At 43.4% G+C, this 22,399-nt stretch overlaps 1 protein-coding gene across 12 annotated transcripts in view; it reads left to right on the forward strand.

Annotated features, from left to right (window-relative positions):
* Window positions 1-22,399, forward strand: part of LOC109874749 (ephrin type-A receptor 3) — a 208,963-nt gene that overhangs the window by 50,906 nt on the left and 135,658 nt on the right. For all 12 annotated transcript variants that reach the window (XR_004206336.1, XR_004206337.1, XM_031810030.1 and 9 more), the window contains exons 3-5: window positions 848-1,048; window positions 3,469-3,576; window positions 4,326-4,677. Coding sequence is in view for 10 of the 12 variants with exons in the window: in XM_031810030.1 (XP_031665890.1) it covers window positions 848-1,048; window positions 3,469-3,576; window positions 4,326-4,677 (661 nt within the window). In the remaining 2 variants the exon portion in view is untranslated. The remainder of the gene's footprint in view (window positions 1-847; window positions 1,049-3,468; window positions 3,577-4,325; window positions 4,678-22,399) is intronic.

Below are 22,399 nucleotides of genomic sequence, written 5' to 3' on the forward strand. Positions count from 1 at the left end.
TTTAACTGTCAGATGGCCTTGAGATAGAAGCTGTTTTTCAGTCCATCGGTCCCAGCTTTGATGCACCTGTACTGACCTCGCCTTCTGGATGATAGCGGGGTGAACAGGCTGTGGCTCGGGTGGTTGTTGTCCTTGATGATCTTTATGGCCTTCTTGTGACATCGGGTGTTGTAGGTGTCCTGGAGGGCAGGTAGTTTGCCCCCGGTGATGTGTTGTGCAGACCTCACTACCCTCTGGAGAGCCTTACGGTTGTGGGTGGAGCAGATACCAGGCTGTGATACAGCCCGACAGGATGCTCTCGATTGTGCATCTGTAGAAGTTTTTTGAGTGTTTTCGGTGACAAGCCAAATTTCTTCACCACGCTGTCTGTGTGGGTTGACCATTTCACTTTGTCTGTGATGTGTACGCTGAGGAACTTAAAACTTTCCACCTTCTCCACTACTGTCCTGTCGATGTGGATAGGGGGGTGTTCCCATTGCTTTGTTTCCTGAAGTCCACGATCATCTCCTTTGTTTTGTTGACTGTTTTTTTTGTTGACTCTCTCTTTTTTTTGTTGACTCTCTCTCTCTCTCTCTCTCTCTCTCTCTCTCTCTCTCTCTCTCTCTCTCTCTCTCTCTCTCTCTCTCTTAAACTCTTGAACACACTGCACATGGACATGCAAATAAACATTTCTGAAAACATACATACACATGCACGTACACACAATATTATGTGACTTAAGTTTACACAAATCTTTAGTCAATTAAACACACACATTTAAGACACAAACACACACACCCTGACACAACCACCCCCACCATCCCCTAACCCCCTCTCGCCCTTCCTCCCCCTCTCTCTATCTCTGCAGTGGGAAGAGATCAGTGTGATGGATGAGAGGAACACTCCCATGCGTACCTACCAAGTGTGTAACGTGATGGAGGCCAGTCAGAATAACTGGCTGAGGACGCGACACATCGCCCGCGACGGAGCCCAGCGTGTCTACATCGAGATCAAGTTCACCCTCCGAGACTGTAACAGCCTGCCTGGAGTACCTGGCACCTGCAAAGAGGTCTGTCTGCTCATTGTTTATATTACTCTGTCCTGCCATGTCGACAATGTTCTGCTCATTGTTTACATTACTCTGTCCTGCCATGTCGGCAATGTTCTGCTCATTGTTTACATTACTCTGTCCTGCCATGTTGTCAATGTTCTGCTTATTGTTTACATTACTCTGTCCTGCCATGTTGGCAATGTTCTGCTCATTGTTTACATTACTCTGTCCTGCCATGTCGTCAATGTTCTGCTTATTGTTTACATTACTCTGTCCTGCCATGTCGTAAATGTTCTGCTTATTGTTTACATTACTCTGTCCTGCCATGTCGTAAATGTTCTGCTTATTGTTTACATTACTCTGTCCTGCCATGTCGTCAATGTTCTGCTTATTGTTTACATTACTCTGTCCTGCCATGTCGTAAATGTTCTGCTTATTGTTTACATTACTCTGTCCTGCCATGTTGGCAATGTTCTGCTTATTGTTTACATTACTCTGTCCTGCCATGTCGTAAATGTTCTGCTTATTGTTTACATTACTCTGTCCTGCCAAGTTGGCAATGTTCTGCTTATTGTTTACATTACTCTGTCCTGCCATGTCGTAAATGTTCTGCTTATTGTTTACATTACTCTGTCCTGCCATGTTGGCAATGTTCTGCTTATTGTTTACATTACTCTGTCCTGCCATGTCGTAAATGTTCTGCTTATTGTTTACATTACTATGTCCTGCCATGTCGTAAATGTTCTGCTTATTGTTTACATTACTCTGTCCTGCCATGTCGTCAATGTTCTGCTTATTGTTTACATTACTCTGTCCTGCCATGTCGTAAATGTTCTGCTTATTGTTTACATTACTCTGTCCTGCCATGTCGTAAATGTTCTGCTTATTGTTTACATTACTCTGTCCTGCCATGTCGTAAATGTTCTGCTTATTGTTTACATTACTCTGTCCTGCCATGTCGTAAATGTTCTGCTTATTGTTTACATTACTCTGTCCTGCCATGTCGTAAATGTTCTGCTTATTGTTTACATTACTCTGTCCTGCCATGTCGGCAATGTTCTGCTTATTGTTTACATTACTCTGTCCTGCCATGTCGTAAATGTTCTGCTTATTGTTTACATTACTCTGTCCTGCCATGTCGTAAATGTTCTGCTTATTGTTTACATTACTCTGTCCTGCCATGTCGTAAATGTTCTGCTTATTGTTTACATTACTCTGTCCTGCCATGTTGGCAATGTTCTGCTTATTGTTTACATTACTCTGTCCTGCCATGTTGGCAATGTTCTGCTTATTGTTTACATTACTCTGTCCTGCCATGTCGTCAATGTTCTGCTTATTGTTTACATTACTCTGTCCTGCCATGTTGGCAATGTTCTGCTTATTGTTTACATTACTCTGTCCTGCCATGTTGGCAATGTTCTGCTTATTGTTTACATTACTCTGTCCTGCCATGTTGGCAATGTTCTGCTTATTGTTTACATTACTCTGTCCTGCCATGTCGTCAATGTTCTGCTTATTGTTTACATTACTCTGTCCTGCCATGTCGTCAATGTTCTGCTTATTGTTTACATTACTCTGTCCTGCCATGTCGTCAATGTTCTGCTTATTGTTTACATTACTCTGTCCTGCCATGTCGGCAATGTTCTGCTTATTGTTTACATTACTCTGTCCTGCCATGTCGTCAATGTTCTGCTAATTGTTTACATTACTCTTTCCTGCCATGTCGTCAATGTTCTGCTTATTGTTTACATTACTCTGTCCTGCCATGTTGGTAGTGTTCTGCTTATTGTTTACATTACTCTGTCCTGCCATGTTGGCAATGTTCTGCTTATTGTTTACATTACTCTGTCCTGCCATGTCGTAAATGTTCTGCTTATTGTTTACATTACTCTGTCCTGCCATGTCGTAAATGTTCTGCTTATTGTTTACATTACTCTGTCCTGCCATGTTGGCAATGTTCTGCTTATTGTTTACATTACTCTGTCCTGCCATGTCGGCAATGTTCTGCTTATTGTTTACATTACTCTGTCCTGCCATGTCGTCAATGTTCTGCTTATTGTTTACATTACTCTGTCCTGCCATGTCGTCAATGTTCTGCTTATTGTTTACATTACTCTGTCCTGCCATGTCGTCAATGTTCTGCTTATTGTTTACATTACTCTGTCCTGCCATGTTGGTAGTGTTCTGCTTATTGTTTACATTACTCTGTCCTGCCATGTTGGCAGTGTTCTTCTTGCTTTATGTTTGATGAAGGTCATGGTTGACCGAACATCACGTTTTTAATCTTAGCCTAACCAAGGTGTGCTATTTTAAGAGAGTGTCACACGCAAAAGAGATGATCTTTCTGTTCAAGTGTTTTTCCATAGAATATGCTAAGGCATAACAAAACGTAAATTATTCTTCAAATATAAATGTCAATTTTTGTGTTGTTCATTCAGACTTTCAACATGTTCTACTATGAGTCTAACAACGCCAACTTGTGGTTCATCAAGGAGAGTCAGTATATCAAGATAGACACCATCGCTGCTGATGAGAGCTTCACACAGGTAAGTGGAAACACTCTGAATGTAGAGGTTGCCTCTTACCACATATCTAGGATCAGCATACCCTACCCCCAATCCTAACAGGAACTATTAGGAGGATGCCAGAAGATCTGTCTATTGACCTGTGATTACGGGCAATGTACATACAACTTACTACACATGTGGCAAAAACAGAACTGTGAAATAAAGCCTGACTATATCTTGTTTCTAGGTTGATGAAATAAACAGTGATGGAAAAAGGACCAATTCTCATACTTGAGTAAAGTAAAGATACCTTCATAGAAAATGACTCAAGTAAAAGTGAAAGTCACCCAGTACAATAATACTTGAGTAAATATACTTCAAAAGTAAATGTAATTGATAAAATGTACTTAAGTATCAAAAGTAAAAGTATACATCATTTCAAATTCCTTGTACCAGATGGCACAGGGGCACACTCCAACACTTAGACATAATTTACAAACAAAACATTTATGTTTAGTGAATCTGCCAGATCAGATATTATGGATGACCAGGAATGTTCTCTTCATAAGTGCGTGAATTTGGACCATTTTCTCTTGCTAAGCATTCAAAATGTCAAAGATAAAAATAAAAATAAATAGTAATGTACAGATACCAAACAAAACAACTTAATTAGTACTTCAAAGTATTTTTACTTAAGTACTTTACACCACTGGAAATAAATCCTGACTAAATCTTGTTTCTAGGTGGAGGAAATAAACCCTGACTATATCTTGTTACTCTCCCTCTAGGTGGATGTGGGAGATCGTGTGATGAAGCTCAACACAGAGGTCCGTGACATCAGTAACCTGAGTAAGAAGGGATTCTACCTGGCCTTCCAGGACCTGGGAGCCTGCATCGCTCTGGTCTCTGTCAGGATCTTCTACAAGAAGTGTCCCTTCACCGTGCTCAACCTGGCCCAGTTCCCTGACACCGTCACGGGGGGCGACTCAGCCCTGGTGGAAGTGCGAGGGGTGTGTGTGAACGCCTCCCAGGAGTTTGAGACTCCCAGGATGTACTGTAGCGCGGACGGGAGCTGGCTGGTGCCCATCGGGAGGTGTGTGTGCGAGCCAGGGTATGAGGAGCATAAGGATGGCTGCCAACGTAAGTGGTTCCAATGTGTGTGTGTGTTTATGTGTTTGTGTGTGTGGTGGCTTATGTTGATGGTGTAGGTCTGGATGAGAAGAACACAATGACCTACCTCAATGTGAATGGGTACGATGTACATAATGTGTATTGGTTTGTGCATGTTCTAGGATTTACTTTACATACACAACCAACGAATACTGCCACAGCAGTCATTTTGGCTCCAGAAAGCTCACCACACAACAGCCATGAGGTGGGCAGTGAATCTATTTGGAATCAGGTGATTACACTGTACTCTGCCTGGTGGTTGCTTATTGCAGGAGTTCCCAAACTTGATCCTGGGCCCCCTGCTTGCATGTTTTGGTTTTTGCCTTAGCACTACACAGCTGAGTAACATAACATGATGATGATTAGTTCGTTATTTGAATCAGCTGTGTAGTGTTAGGGCAAAAATCCTGTGGGTCCTGTTAGATGGGTCCTAGTGCCCTGTGTGTCCTGTTAGATGGGTCCTAGTGCCCTGTGGGTCCTGTTAGATGGGTCCTAGTGCCCTGTGTGCCCTGTTAGATGGGTCCTAGTGCCCTGTGGGTCCTGTTAGATGGGTCCTAGTGCCCTGTGGGTCCTGTTAGATGGGTCCTAGTGCCCTGTGTGTCCTGTTAGATGGGTCCTAGTGCCCTGTGGGTCCTGTTAGATGGGTCCTGGTGCCCTGTGGGTCCTGTTAGATGGTCCTAGTGCTCTGTGGGTCCTGTTACATGGGTCCTAGTGCCCTGTGTGTCCTGTTAGATGGGTCCTAGTGCCCTGTGGGTCCTGTTAGATGGGTCCTAGTGCCCTGTGGGTCCTGTTAGATGGGTCCTAGTGCTCTGTGGGTCCTGTTACATGGGTCCTAGTGCTTTGAGGATCCTGTTAGATGGATCCTAGTGCCCTGTGGATCCTGTTAGATGGGTCCTAGTGCCCTGTGGGATCTAGATCTACTGCTGTGTCATTGGAGGCTGCTGAGGGGAGAAAGGCTCATAATAATATCCTTGAACAGAGTAAATGGAAATGCATCAAACACCTGGAAACCATGTTTTTGATGTATTTGATACCATTCCACTGATATTCCACTGATTACAATCCAGCCGTTAAAATGAGCCCATCTTCCCAAATGTAGGTGCCACCAACCTCCTGCGGTGTGGGCAGTACTGAGAATCTGTGCCAGAGAGAATCTGAATACAGAGAGAGACGGCAGCTCTGTGGGAAACAATGTGGTTTACCAGGAAGGAATGATAAAGATTGTGGGTATGTGGGTTACTACACACTGTTGTGTGTGTGTGTGTGTTATGGTTTTAGGCAACCCCCTATGCAGCGAGGATAATGTTCATAGAGAAGGTTGGGAATTGCTGGGGGGCAGTTTGTGTTATGAGTGTGTGTGTGTATGGACTTGTATCTGTGAGTGTGTGTGTGAGCAAAAGGAGAAGTATGAGTCAGAACTAAGTGAGTGTTCCATTATTCCGTCTTTAGAGTGGGAGAGGGGATGCTTCAGGTTGCAGAGTATTGAGTTGTAAAACTCCACGGATCTGTGTGTGTGTGTGTGTGTGTATGTGTGTGTCCTTGCTAGTGGCTGTCTAAGGCTCAGCTGTGAAAACTAAACCCCATGATACTCTATGTAGGTATGCTGTTTGTTTCTCCAGTACAATGCAGCACAACATACACAAGTTTTCTTCTTTGGGAATATAGAGTATTGCAGTACTGGTTCTGGTGCCCAAATACCCTAGAATAACAACTATTGCTTGGTGCTTTTCATTGTGAGATGATTATTCTGTCAGATTGTGTTATTACTATAGTGGAATGACCACAGTTTTACTGCTTCTTTAACACTATTTTACGAACCCACAGTTAAAACTTTATTGAAACTCCAGGTCCACCTCTGACCTTTAGTGACCTCATCAGTCTGTTGTGTGACTCATTCCTGTCCAGAGAGAATAAATCAGTCAAGCAAAGAGCCTTTAAGAAGCTACCTTTAACTCGATAACTGTGTGTGTGTGTGTGTGTGTGTGTGTGTGTGTGTGTGTGTGTGTGTGTGTGCGCGTGTGTGTGTGTGTGCACGTGTGTGTGTGTGCGCGTGTGTGTGTGTGTTGAACAGGAGACATAATGATGTAGCCGTATTGACAGCCAGGTCAGGGGTCAGGAGATATATGTCTGTGTCATCTAAAGCCATGGTACCGCTGTGTGTGTGTGTGTGTGTGTGTCATCTAAAGCCATGAGTTAAAGCTAGGTACCGCTGTGTGTGCAGGGAATGGCTGTTCATAGAGACACACAGAGAGAGAGGAGGATATGCCATTCATGCTTCTGCTATTCTACCAAATAACAAGTCTCTTTTATTGTGTTTTGAAGTTGAGCTCTCACCTATGTGTTACATTGACATACACTACATTACAAAAGTATGTGGACACTTGCTCGTCGAACGTCTCATTCCAAAATCATGGGCATTAATATGGAGCTTTGTCCAATCTTCGCTGCTATAACAGCCACTCTTCTGGGAAGACTTTCTCCTAGATGTTGGAACATTGCTGCGGGGACTTGCTTCCATTCAGCCACAAGAACATTAGTGAGGTCGGGCACTGATGTTGGGCGATTAGGCCTGGCTCGCAGTCCACGTTTCAGTTCATTCCAAAAGTGTTCAATGGGGTTCTGTGCAGGTTAGTCATCCACACTGATCACGAAAATATGGACCTCGCATTTTTTTCTGTATGGACCTGGCTTTGTGCACGGGGGCATTGCCATTTTGAAACAGGAAAGGGCCTTCCCCAAGCTGTAGCCATAAAGTTGGAAGCACAGAATCGTCTAGAATGTCATTGTATGCTGTAGCATTAAGATTGTCCTTCACTGGAACTAAGGTGCCAGAACCATGACAAACAGCCCCAGACTATTACTCCTCCTCCTCCAAACTTTACAGTTGGCACTGTGCATTGGGGCAGGTAGCGTTCTCCAGATTCCTCTGTTGGACTGCCCGATGGTGAAGCGTGATTCATCACTCCAGAGAATGCGTTTCCACTGCTCCAGAGTCCAATGGCGGCGAGCTTTACACCACTCCAACCGGCTGCTTGGCCATGGAAACCCATTTCCTGAATCTCCCAACTAGCAGTTCTTGTGCTTACGTTGCTTCCAGAGGCAGTTTGGAAGTTGGCAGTGAGTGTTGCAACCGACGTTTCCACTTCACAATATGAAATTTGATGAACTGACTTATTGGAAAGCTGGTATGCTATTACAGTGCCACGTTGAAAGTCACTGAGCTCTTCAGTAAGGCCATTCTACTGCCAGTGTTTGTCTATGGAGATTGCATGGCTGTGTGCTCGATTTTATACACCTGTCAGCAACGGGTGTGGCTGAAATAGCCGAATGCAATAACTTGAATGGGTGTCCACATACTTTTGTATTTCTGGTGTACCAATAAAAACATGATCTTAGGCATCTATAGATCTTTACATTACAACTACATTGGCTGTTGTCCAGTATTGTTCAATGTCATATCTCTTAAAAGAACATCTAAACATTAACTTAGTCAATAATCACACAGCTTTTAACAAAGAGGTCTGGAGGACACAAAGAGACGTGACACCCCTGCGTAACGTTCTAATGTGCCCCTAGGAGAACAGGCACCATGCTTTTAGTGCTAAAGCCCCGCTCCAAACAAAAAAAGGTGTCTGCCCTGCTTTCACACACAGAGCTTCTGAAAAGCTTCCACTGGGAAAACCAAGGTTACACTGACTCACTAATGCATTTGAATCAGCCTCTCTCTCTTTCTGTTTCTCTCTCCACCATACTCTCTCTCTCTCTGCTCATCTCCCTCTTACTGTCTCTCATTCTCCCTCTATGTCTCGCTCCAGCCCCATCCCTCACTCATCCCTCCCTTCCTCCCCTTCTCCCCCCTCTCTGTTGTACTGTGTGAAGTGTTCATGGAGTCATTACAGCTCCCATCCCTGTCAGACACCCAAACACCAGATTCTTCCAATTATATTTACTCTGTCAGAATGTATATTTACACGGAACAAAATATAAAAGCACCATGTAAAGTGTTGATCCTATGTTTCATGAGCTGAAATAAAAATCACATTTTCCATATGCACATTTCTTTCAAATGTTGTGTACAAAGTTGTTTACATCCCTGTTAGTGAGCATTTCTCCTTTTGCCAAGATAATCCTGATTAAACAGTATTATCATTAAACAGGTGCATCTTATGCTATGGACAATAAAAGGCCACTCTAAAATTTGCAATACAATGCCACAGATGTCTCAAGTTTTGAGGGAGCATGCAATTGGCATGCTGACTGCAGGAATGTCCACCAGAGCTGTTGCCAGATAATTGAATGTTAATTTCTCTACCATAAGCTGCCTCCAACGTTGCTTTAGAGAATTTGGTAGTAGGTTCAACTGGCCTCACAACCGAAGACCATGTGTAACCACACCAGCCCAGGACCTCCACATCCAGCTTCTTCACCTGTGGGATTGTCTGAGACCAGTCCCCCAGACAGCTGATGAAACAGTGGGTTTTCACAACCAAATTATTTCTGTACAAACTGTCAGAAACCGTCTAAGGGAAGCTCATCTGCATGCTTTTCATCCTTCTCAGGGTCTTGACCTGTCTGCAGTTCATTCAGTGGCCAAATGCTCACTTTCGATGGTCACTGACACGCTGGAGAAGTGTGCTCTTCACAGTTGAATCCTGGTTTCAACTGTACCGGGCAGACGGCAGACAACGTGTAGGGTGTCGGGAGGGCGAGCGGTTTGTTGATGTGAACATTGTGAACAGAGTGCCACATGGTGGCGGTGGGGTTATAGTATGGGCAGGCATAAGTTACGAACAATGAACACAATTGCATTTCATCGATGGAACTTGAATGCACAGAGATACTGTGACGAGATCCTGAGGCACATTGTCGTGCCATTCATCCGCCGCCATCACCTCATGTTTCAGCATGATAATGCACGGCCCCATGTCGCAAGGATCTGTACACAATTCCTGGAAGCTGAAAATGTCCCAGTTCTTCAATGGCCTGCATACTCACCAGACATGCCACCCATTCAGCATGTTTGGGATTCTCTGGATTGACGTGTACGACAGCGTGTTCCAGTTCCTGCCAATATCCAGCAACTTTGCACAGCCATTGAAGAGGAGTGGGACAACATTCCACAGTCCACAATTAACAGCCTGATCAACTCTATGCCAAGGAGATATGTCGTGATGCATGAGGCAAATGGTGGTCACACCAGATACTGACTGGTTTTCTGATCTACGCCCCTACCTTTTATTAAAGATATCTGTGACCAACAGATGCATCTGTATTCCCAGTCATGTGAAATCCATAGATTAGGGTCAGATTTATTTCTTTTAATTGACTGATTTCCTTATATGAACTGTAACACAGTAAAATCATTGAAATTGTTTCATGTTTCGTTTATATTTTTGTTCATTGTAATATGTTATTTTGCTGTTTTGCTGTTTTTCCCTCGTTCTGTACTGGTAATTACTGCCCTCCCCCTCCTCTCCCTTCACTTCAACTAGCACCTCCTTCTCCCACACACAGCTGAGAGAGGGAGAGAGAAAGCGAGAGGGGGGGGGGCTCTCTCTCTTAAATTTACACTTACTCACCCTTCTCCCCTAGATTAGCGTCTGTTGTCATGTGCTTACCTGGAAGTCATGCACCAGTCGAGAGAATGTTCTCCCAAATGAATGGTCTATGGACAGCAGCAAGAAATAGGTTCACTGTTCCTACCATCAAGGCCATGCTTATTGTGAAGACAAACTTCAACCTCCCCTGCCAGAAGTTCATGGAGGAACTGGCCAAAGACAGATCAATCCTGAAGAAAATACATTCTTCTGAGAAATATACAGATTAAGTTGGTATAAGTATATTATGTAGTTACCAATCTCATCAGCATCTTATTTCTTTATTATGTTGTTAAGTATTTTACATATACTATTGTCTGTTTTTTCAATTTTGCTCATGTTCCCTTCTGCTCTTATTCTACCCAGACTACAGGACCAGTGAATGGCTGTTCAGATCAGTTCTATCCAGACTAGCAGGACCACTGAATGGCTGTTCAGATCAGTTCTACCCAGACTAGCAGGACCACTGAATGGCTGTTCAGATCAGTTCTACCCAGACTAGCAGGACCACTGAATGGCTGTTCAGATCAGTTCTACCCAGACGACCAGGACCACTGAATGGCTGTTCAGATCAGTTCTACCCAGACTAGCAGGACCACTGAATGGCTGTTCAGATCAGTTCTACCCAGACGACCAGGACCACTGAATGGCTGTTCAGATCAGTTCTACCCAGACGACCAGGACCACTGAATGGCTGTTCAGATCAGTTCTACCCAGACTAGCAGGACCACTGAATGGCTGTTCAGATCAGTTCTACCCAGACTACCAGGACCACTGAATGGCTGTTCAGATCAGTTCTACCCAGACTAGCAGGACCACTGAATGGCTGTTCAGATCAGTTCTACCCAGACTAGCAGGACCACTGAATGGCTGTTCAGATCAGTTCTACCCAGACTACCAGGACCACTGAATGGCTGTTCAGATCAGTTCTACCCAGACTAGCAGGACCACTGAATGGCTGTTCAGATCAGTTCTACCCAGACTAGCAGGACCACTGAATGGCTGTTCAGATCAGTTCTACCCAGACTAGCAGGACCACTGAATGGCTGTTCAGATCAGTTCTACCCAGACTAGCAGGACCACTGAATGGCTGTTCAGATCAGTTCTACCCAGACGACCAGGACCACTGAATGGCTGTTCAGATCAGTTCGACCCAGACGACCAGGACCACTGAATGGCTGTTCAGATCGGACAGTTCTGTCTTGTCTGTAGTGTTTCTGTAATATAGTTGTTTTCTCTATCACAGTGGGCCTGTTAGACTAAATACATGAAACCAGAATTGTCCACCCTTTTTTTATTTCATAGATAATAACATTGGATATTTTAATTATATATTGACCGCCGAACTGGAAATATCCCCGTTTACATTTCAGAAATCTGGTCACCTTAGGGACGGGTGTTTTTAAGGTTAGTGTTAGTGCTAGCAGTAAAGGGATGGGTGTTTTTAAGGTTAGGGTTAGTGTTGGCAGTAATGGGATGGGTGTTTTTAAGGTTAGTGTTAGTGCTAGCAGTAAAGGGATGGGTGTTTTTAAGGTTAGTGCTAGCAGTAACTGGACAGGTGTTTTTAAGGTTAGGGTTAGTGCGAGCAGCAACTGGACAGGTGTTTTTAAGTTTAGGGTTAGTGCGAGCAGCAACTGGACAGGTGTTTTTAAGGTTAGTGCTAGCAGTAACTGGACAGGTGTTTTTAAGGTTAGGGTTAGTGCGAGCAGCAACTGGACAGGTGTTTTTAAGGTTAGTGCTAGCAGTAACTGGACAGGTGTTTTTAAGGTTAGGGTTAGTGCTAGCAGTAAATGGACAGGTGTTTTTAGGGTTAGTGCTAGCAGTAACTGGACAGGTGTTTTTAAGGTTAGGGTTAGTGCTAGCAGCAACTGGACAGGTGTTTTTAAGGTTAGGGTTAGTGCTAGCAGTAACTGGACAGGTGTTTTTAGGGTTAGTGCTAGCAGTAACTGGACAGGTGTTTTTAGGGTTAGGGTTAGTGTTAGCAGTAATGGGACGGGTGTTTTTGGGGTTGGGGTTAGTAGTGGCAGTAATGGGACGGGTGTTTACAGGATTAGGGTTAGTGCTAGCAGTAACGTTATGAGTGTTTTTAGGGTTAGTGTTTGCTGTAACCGTATATGTTGTTTTTAGGGTTAGTGTTAGCAGTAACATTATGAGTGTTTTTAGGGTTAGTGTTAGCAGTAACGGGACGGGTGTTTTTAGGGTTAGTGTTTGCTGTAACCGTATATGTTGTTTTTAGGGTTAGTGTTAGCAGTAACATTATGAGTGTTTTTAGGGTTAGTGTTAGCAGTAACGGGACGGGTGTTTTTAGGGTTAGTGTTTGCTGTAACCGTATATGGTGTTTTTAGGGTTAGTGCTAGCAGTAACGGGACGGGTGTTTACAGGATTAGGGTTAGTGCTAGCAGTAACGTTATGAGTGTTTTTAGGGTTAGTGTTTGCTGTAACCGTATATGGTGTTTTTAGGGTTAGTGCTAGCAGTAACGGGACGGGTGTTTACAGGATTAGGGTTAGTGCTAGCAGTAACGTTATGAGTGTTTTTAGGGTTAGTGTTTGCTGTAACCGTATATGTTGTTTTTAGGGTTAGTGTTAGCAGTAACGGGACGGGTGTTTACAGGATTAGGGTTAGTGCTAGCAGTAACGTTATGAGTGTTTTTAGGGTTAGAGTTTGCTGTAACCGTATATGTTGTTTTTAGGGTTAGTGTTAGCAGTAACGGGACGGGTGTTTACAGGATTAGGGTTAGTGTTTGCTGTAACCGTATTTGTTGTTTTTAGGGTTAGTGTTAGCAGTAACGTTATGAGTGTTTTTAGGGTTAGTGTTTGCTGTAACCGTATTTGTTGTTTTTAGGGTTAGTGTTAGCAGTAACGGGACGGGTGTTTTTAGGGTTAGTGTTTGCTGTAACCGTATATGTTGTTTTTAGGGTTAGTGCTAGCAGTAACGTTATGAGTGTTTTTAGGGTTAGTGTTTGCTGTAACCGTATTTGTTGTTTTTAGGGTTAGTGTTAGCAGTAACGGGACGGGTGTTTTTAGGGTTAGTGTTTGCTGTAACCGTATATGTTGTTTTTAGGGTTAGTGCTAGCAGTAACGTTATGAGTGTTTTTAGGGTTAGTGTTTGCTGTAACCGTATTTGTTGTTTTTAGGGTTAGTGTTAGCAGTAACGGGACGGGTGTTTTTAGGGTTAGTGTTAGCAGTAACGGGACGGGTGTTTTTAGGGTTAGTGTTAGCAGTAACGGGACGGGTGTTTTTAGGGTTAGTGTTAGCAGTAACGGGACCGATGTTTTTAGGGTTAGTGTTATTAGTAACGGGACGGGTGTTTTTAGGTTTAGTGCTAGCAGTTATGGGACTGGTGTTTTAGGGTTAGTGCTAGCAGTAACGGGACAGGGTTAAGAAAGAAAATGATATAAAATGGATATATTGAAGCAACATCTCAAGACATCAGTCAGGAAGCAAATGGGTCTTCCAAATGGACAATGACCCCAAGCATACTTCCAAAGTTGTGGCAAAATGGCCTAAGGAGCTCAAAGTCAAGGTATTGGAGACGCAATCACAAAGCCCTGACCTCAATCCTATAAGACAATTTGTGGGCAGAACTGAAAAAGCGTGTGCGAGCAAGGAGGCCTCCAACCCGACTCAGTTACACCAGCTCTGTCAGGAGGAATGGGCCAAAAATCACCCAACTTATTGTGGGAAACTTGTGAAAGGCTACCTGAAACGTTTGACCCAAGTTAAACAATTTAAAGGCAGTGCTACCAAATACTAATTGAATGCATGTAAACTTCTGACCCATTGGGAATGAGCAGTTGCCATACCAGGCAGTGATGTAACCAGTAAGGATGCTCTCGATGGTGCAGCTGTGGAAACTTTTGAGGATCTGTGGACCCATGCCAAACCTATTCAGTCTCCTGAGGGGGAATAGGTGTTGTTGTGCCTTCTTCACGACTGTCTTGGTGTGCTTGGATCATGTTCGTTTGTGGTGATATGGACAGCAAGGACAACCTGCTCCACTGCATCCCTGTCGATGAGAATGGGGGCGTGCTTGGGTCCTCTTTTTCCTGTAGTCCACAATCATCTCCTTTGTCTTGGTCAGGTTGAGGGAGAGGCTGTTGTCCTTCCACCACATGGCCAGGTCTCTGACCTCCTCCCTAGGTTGTCTCGTCGTTGTCGGTGATCAGGCCTACCACTGTTGTGTCATCGGCAAACTTAATGATGGTGTTGGAGTCGTGCCTGGCCGTGCAGTCATAAGTGAACAGGGAGTACAGGACGGGACTGAAAATGTACCCCTGAGGGGCCCCTGTGTTGAGGATCAGTTTGGCGGATGTGTTGTTACCTACCATTACCACTTGGGGGCAGCCCGTCAGGAAGTCCAGGATCCAGTTGCAGAGGGAGGTGTTTAGTCCCAGGGTCCTTAGCTTTTTGATGAGCTTTAAGGGCACTATTGTGTTGAACGCTGAGCTGTATTCAATAAATAGCATTCTCACATAGGTGTTCCTTTTGTCCAGGTGAAAAAGGGCAGTGTGGAGTGCAATAAAGATTGCATAATCTGTGGATCTGTTGGGGCGGAATGCAAATTGGAGTGGGTCTAGAGGTTCTGGGATAATAGTGTTGATGTGAGCCGTGACCAGACTTTCAAAGCACTTCATGCCTACAGATGTGAGTGCTACAAGTCAGTAGTCATTTAGGCAGGTTACCTTAGTGTTCTTGGGCACAGGGACTATGGTGGTCTGCTTAAAACATGTTGGTATTACAGACTCGGACAGGGAGAGGTTGAAAATGCGCATGGTCGCAGTATACGTCCTGGAAAAATCTGTCTGGCCCCTTTTGCCTTGTGAATGTTGATATTTTAAAAGGTCTTAATCACATCGGCTGCGGATAGCGTGATCATACAACAGTCTTCCGGAACAGCTGGTGCTCTCATGCATGTTTCACTGTTATTTGCCTCAAAGTAAGCATAGAAGTAGTTTAGCTTGCCTGGTAGGCTTGTGTAACTGGTCAGCTCTCTGCTGTGCTTCCCTTTGGAGTCTGTAATGGTTTGCAAGCCCTGCCACAACCGACGAGCATCAGAGCCGGTGTAGTACGATTCGATCTATTGACGCTTTGCCTGTTTGATGGTTCGTTGGAGGGCATAGCGATATTTCAGGATTTTTCCCTTTTGGTAAAAGGGCTTTTATGTACTCTGCGCCATCGTCTTGGAACACCTTACAAAATACTTTTAAACTGGAAGAACTTGTCCCGATTGGTGTTTTTAAATCACTGATGAAGGATATTGAGGCTGATTCCCTGACCTGTCAATGTTTTTAATTTGCTGTTTAATACTCTTGTGAATTCAATGGTTTTTACTAGATTACTTGTAGTTTTTCATGTTGTCTGTTTGTCATTTTTTTGTAATAACTTGGTGCTGCCTATCTTGGCCAGGGTGCTCTTGAAAAATAGATTTTAATCTCAATGAGCCCTTCCTGGTTACATAAAGGTTAAATAAATAAATAAATACATTTCTTGTAAGCTTCCGGGTTAGAGTCCCGCTCCTTGAAAGTGGCATCTCTAGCCTTTAGCTCAGTGTGGAAGTAATCCATGGCTTCTGTAATCCATGGCTTCTGTTTGGGGTATGTACTAAAGGTCGACCAATTATGATTTTTCAACGCCGATACCGATTATTGGAGGACCAAAAAAAATGATGCCGATTAATCAGCCAATTTTTTTAAATGTATTTATTTATTTGTAATAATTACAATTACAACAATACTGAATGAACACTTTTATTTTAACTTAATATAATACATCAATGAAATCAATTTAGCCTCAAATAAATAATGAAACGTTCAATTTGGTTTATATAATGCAAAAACAAAGTGTTGGAGAAGAAAGTTAAAGTGCAATATGTGCCATGTAAAAAAGCTAACGTTTAAGTTCCTTGCTCAGAACATGAGAACATCTGAAAGCTGGTGGTTCCTTTTAGCTTCTTACGGCTAGGGGTTCCGCTACAACATAACGCTGAAAAGGCAGAGCGCAAAATTCAATTCTTTTTTGTTGAAATATGTAACTTTCATACATTCACAAGAGCAACACACCAAATTAAAGCTTAACTTCTTGTTAATCTACCCATTGTGTCCGATTTCAAAAAGGCTTTACAGCGACAGCACACCATATGATTATGTTAGGTCAGAGCCTAGTCACGAAAACACACACAGCCAATTTCCAGCCAAAGAGAGGAGTCACAAAAAGCAGAAATAGAGATAAGATTAATCACTAACTTTGATGATCTTCATCAGATGGCACTCATAGGACTTCATGTTACACAATATATGTATGTTTTGTTCGATAAAGTTCATATTTACATCTGAAAATCTCAGTTTACATTGGCGCTTTATGGTCAGTAATGTTGTGCCTCGAAAACATCCAGCGAATTTTCAGAGAGCCACATCAATTTACAGAAATATTCATAATAAACTTTGATAAAAGATACAATTATTATGCACAGAATTATAGATATACTTCTCCTTAATGCAACCGCTGTGTCAGATTTCAAAAAAGCTTTACGGTAAAAACCATGCAATAATCTGAGTACGGCGCTCAGACACAAAAACAAGCCATGCAGATACCCGCTATGTTGTGGAGTCAGTAAAAGTTAGAAATAGCGTTATAAATATTAACTTACATTTGATGTTCTTCATCAGAATGCACACCCAGGAATCCCAGTTCCACAATAAATGATTGTTTTGTTCGATAAAGTCCATAATTTATGTCCAAATACCTCCTTTTGTTAGTGCGTTTGATAAACAAATCCAAACTCACGAGGCGCGGGCAAGTCCAGGCGAAAGTTCAGACGAAAAGTTCAAAAAGTTATATTACAGTTCGTTGAAACATGTCAAACGATGTATATAATCAATCTTTAGGATGTTTTTAACATAAATCTTCAATAATGAATTCTCCAATCGGAGAATTCCTTTGTCTTTAGAATTGCAATGTAACGCAGGTCGTTGTCACGTGTGAGCGCGTTATCAGCTCATGCCACTCTGGCAGACCTCTGGTTGAATCAGCTCTCATTTGCCCCCACTTCACAGTTGAAGCCTCAAACAACTTTTTAAAGACTGTTGACATCTAGTGGAAGCCGTAGGAAGTGCAATATGTCCCCATAGACACTGTATATTCGATAGGCAATGAGTTGAAAAACCTCAGATTTCACACTTCCTGGTTGGATTTTCCTCAGGTTTTCGACCTGCCATTTGAGTTCTGTTATACTCACAGACATCATTCAAACAGTTTTAGAAACTTCACAGTGTTTTCTATCCAGATCTCCTAATAATATGCATATGGTAGCTTCTGGGCCTGAGTAGCAGGAAGTTTACTCTGGGCACGCTTTTCATCCGAACGGGAAAATGCTGCTCCCTATCCCAAACAGGTTTTAACATGAGTCTTCAATATTCCCAGGTAAGAAGTTTTAGGTTGTGGTTATTATAGGACTATTTCTCTATACCATTTGTATATCATATACCTTTGACTATTGGATGTTCTTATAGACACTTTAGTATTGCCAGTGTAACAGTATAGCTTCCGTCCCTCTCCTCGCCCCTACCTGGGCTCGAACCAGGAACAAATTCACAACAGCCAACCTCGAAGCATCGTTACCCATCGCTCCACAAAAGCTGCGGCCCTTGCAGAACAAGGGGAACAACTACTCCAAGTCTCAGACCGAGTGACATTTGAAACGCTATTAGCACGCACCCCGCTAACTAGCTAGCCATTTCACATTGGTTACACCAGCCTAATCTCGGAAGTTGATAGGCTTGAAGTCATAAACAGCTCAGTGCTTGAAGCACAGCAAAGAGCTGCCGGCAAACGCACGAAAGTGCTGTTTGAATGAATGCTTACGAGCCTGCTGCTGCCTACCATCGCTCAGTCAGACTGTTCTATCAAATATCAAATCATAGACTTAATTATAACATAATAACACACAGAAATATGAGCCTTTGGTCATTAATATGGTAGAATCCGGAAACTATCATTTAGAAAACAAAACGTTTATTCTTTCAGTGAAATAGGGAACCGTTCCGTATTTTATCTAATGGATGGCATCCCTCAGTCTAAATATTGCTGTTACATTGTACAACCTTCAATGTTATGTCATAATTATGTACAATTCTGGCAAATTAATTACGATCTTTGTTTGGAATTAATGGGCTTCACACAGTTCGCAACGAGCCAGGCGGCTCAAACTGCTGCATATACCCTGACTGCTTGCACGGAATGCAAGAGAAGTGACACAATTTCCCTAGTTATAAGAAATTCATGTTAGCAGGCAATATTAACTAAATATGCAGGTTTAAAAATATATACTTGTGTATTGATTTTAAAGAAAGGCAATGATGTTTATCGTTAGGTACACATTGGTGCAACGACAGTGCTTTTTTCGCAAATGCGCTTGTTAAATCATCACCCGTTTAGCGAAGTAGGCTGTGATTCGCTGAGAAATTACCAGGCACCACATCGATTATATACAACACAGGACATGCTAGATCAACTAGTAATATCATCAACCATGTGTAGTTAACTAGTGATTATGTTAAGATTGATTGTTATAAGATCATTTTAAAGCTAGCTAGCAACTTACCTTGGTTTCTTGCTGCCCTCACGTAACAGGTAGTCAGCCTTCCACGCGGGCTCGTGGAGTGCAATGTAAGGCAGGTGGTCAGAGCGTTGGACTAGTAACCGAAAGGTTGCAAAAACGAATCTTGAAATCGGCCCTAATTAATCAGCCATTTCGATTAATCGATCGTCCTCTAGTATGTACGTACTGTCACTGTGGGGACGACGTCATCGATGCACTTATTGATGAAGCCATTGACTGATGTGGTGTACTCCTCAATGCCATCGGAAGAATCCCGGAACAGTCCTGTAGCTTCATCTGCTTCATCTGACCACTTTTTATAGATCGAGTCACTGGTGCTTCCTGATAAAATTTTTGCTTGTAAGCAGGGTTCAGGAACATGGTCAGAATTCCCAAAGGGCGAGGGAGAGCTTTGTATGTGTGTCTGTTTGTGGAATAAAGTTGGTCCAGAGTTTTTTACCCTCTTGTTGCACATTCATCATGCTGATAGAAATTTGGTAAGACGGATTTAAGTTTCACTGCATTAAAGGCCCCGGCTACTAGGGAGCGCTGCCTTTGGGGGAGCATTTCCTCTTTGTTTATGGCGAAATACAGCTCATTCAGTGCGGTCTTAGTGCCAGCATCAATCTTTGGTGTTATGTAGACAGCTACGAAAAATACAGATGAGAACTCTCCAGGTAGATTTTTTTTTTTTTTTCACCTTTATTTAACCAGGTAGGCTAGTTGAGAACAAGTTCTCATTTGCAACTGCGACCTGGCCAAGATAAAGCGCAGCAATTCGACACATACAATAACACAGAGTTACACATGGAATAAACAAAACATACAGTCAATAATACAGTAGAACAAAATAAAACAAAACATCTATATACAGTGAGTGCAAATGAGGTAAGTTGAGGAAATAAATAGGCCATGGTGGCGAAGTAATTACAATATAGCAATTAAACACTGGAATGGTAGATCGGCAGAAGATGAATGTGCAGGTAGAGATACTGAGGTGCAAAGGAGCAAAATAAATAAATACCAGTATGGGGATGAGGTAGGTAGATAGAGGGGCTGTTTACAGATAGGCTAAGTACAGGTGCAGTGATCTGTAAAATGCTCTGACAGTTGGTGCTTAAAGCTAGTGAGGGAGATGTGAGTCTCTAGCTTCAGAAATGTTTGCAATTCGTTCCAGTCATAGGCAGCAGAGAACTGGAAGGAAAGACGACCAAAGGAGGAATTGGCTTTGGGGGTCACCAGTGAGATATATCTGCTGGAGCGCGTGCTACGAGTGGGTGCTGCTATTGTGACCAGTGAGCTGAGATAAGGCGGGGCTTTACCTAGCAGAGACTTGTAGATAACCTGTAGCCAGTGGGTTTGGCGACGAGTATGAAGCGAGGGCCAGCCAACGAGAGCGTACAGGTCGCAATGGTGGGTAGTATATGGGGCTTTGGTGACAAAACGGATGGCACTGTGATAGACTGCATCCAGTTTGTTGAGTAGAGTGTTGGAGGCTATTTTATAGGTGACATCACCGAAGTCGAGGATCGGTAGGATGGTCAGTTTTACAAGGGTATGTTTGGCAGCATGAGTGAAGGATCCTTTGTTGTGATATAGGAAGCCAATTCTAGATCTAATTTTCGATTGGAGATGCTTAATGTGAGTCTGGAAGGACAGTTTACAGTCTAACCAGACACCCAGGTATTTGTAGCTGTCCAGAGTAGTGATGCTGGACGGGCGAGCAGGTGCGGGCAGCGATAGATTGAAAAGCATGCATTTAGTTTTACTTGTGTTTAAGAGCAGTTGGAGGCCACGGAAGGAGAGTTGTATGGCATTGAAGCTCGTCTGGAGGTTAGTTAACACAGTGTCCAAAGAGGGGCCAGAAGTATACAGAATGGTGTCGTCTGCGTAGAGGTGGATCAGAGAATCACCAGCAGCAAGAGCAACATCATTGATGTATACAGAAAAGGGAGTCGGCACGAGAATTGAACCCTGTGGCACACCCATAGAGACTGTCAGATGTCCAGACAACAGGCCCTCCGATTTGACACACTGAACTCTATCAGAGAAGTAGTTGTTAAACCAGGCGAGGCAATCATTTGAGAAACTGTAACGATCTGAGTGTAGTGGGTGAGAAGTCAGGCGCAGGAAGCAGAGAGTTCAGGGGAGTGCTATTTTAATGCACAAAGAAACGGCGAACATAAGCCAACCCCACGAAAACACAGGGCGTAATGAACAAACAAACGCCCCAAACAGGGGGACTTAAACTGTCCAGGAAAAAACACAAAAATGGGAAAACCACGAAACCCATAGACGTGCACACAAGTACACCAAACAGACGGTCACAATAATTAATCCCGCACAAGGAACCAGGCGGGCCGGCTGACTAATAAAGCCTCACTACTATATTACCTAACTCAAAACAGGTGCACTCAATAAACACATAAGGAGGGGGAGGAAATAATCAGTGGCAGCTAGTAGGCCGGCGACGACAACCGCCGAGCGCCACCCGAACGGGAAGGGAAGCCTCCTTCGGTCGGAGTCGTGACAGAAACCAAGGCTGTCGAGTCTGCCAATAAGAATGTTGTGATTGACAGAGTTGAAAGCCTTGGCCAGCTCGATGAAAACGGCTGCAGGGTAATGTCTCTTATCGATGGCGGTTATGATGTCGTTTAGAACCTTGAGCGTGGCTGAGGTGCACCCATGACCAGCTCTGAAATCAGATTGCATAGCGGAGAAGGTATGGTTGGATTCGAAATGGTCAGTAATCTGTTTGTTAACTTGGCTTTTGAAGACCTTAGAAAGACAGGGTAGGATAGATATAGGTCTGTAGCAGTTTGGGTCTAGAGTGTCACCCCCTTTGAACAGGGGGATGACCGCGGCAGCTTTCCAATCTTTGGGAATCTCAGACGATACGAAAGAGAGGTTGAACAGGCTAGTAATAGGGGTTGCAACAATTTCGGCAGATAATTTTTAGAAAGAGAGGGTCCAGATTGTCTAGCCCGGCTGATTTGTAGGGGTCCAGATTTTGCAGCTCTTTCAGAACATCGGCTCCCTGGATTTGTGTAAAGAAGAAATGGTGGGGGCTTTGGTGGGTTGCTGTGGAGGGTGCCGGACAGTTGACCGAGGGTAAGGGTAGCGATGTGGAAAGCATGGCCAGCCGTAGAGAAATGCTTATTGAAATTCTCAATTATAGCAGATTTATCGGGGGTGACAATGTTTCCTAGCCTCAGAGCAGAGGGCAGCTGGGAGGAGGTGCTCTTATTCTCCATGTACTTTACAGTGTCCCAGAACTTTTTTGAGTTAATACTACAGTGTGGTCTACAGCTTATCATGAGATACTCTACTTCAGGCAAGCAAAACCTCGAGACTTCCTTACATATCGTGCACCAGCTGTTACAGTTGAAGTCGGAAGATTACATACACCTTAGGCAAATACATTTAAAATCAGTTTTTCACATTTAATCCTAGTAAACATTCACTGTCTTAGGTCAGATAGGATCATAACTTTATTTTT

Source organism: Oncorhynchus kisutch, linkage group LG30 (genome assembly GCF_002021735.2).
Source record: "Oncorhynchus kisutch isolate 150728-3 linkage group LG30, Okis_V2, whole genome shotgun sequence".
Taxonomy (NCBI): domain Eukaryota; kingdom Metazoa; phylum Chordata; class Actinopteri; order Salmoniformes; family Salmonidae; genus Oncorhynchus; species Oncorhynchus kisutch.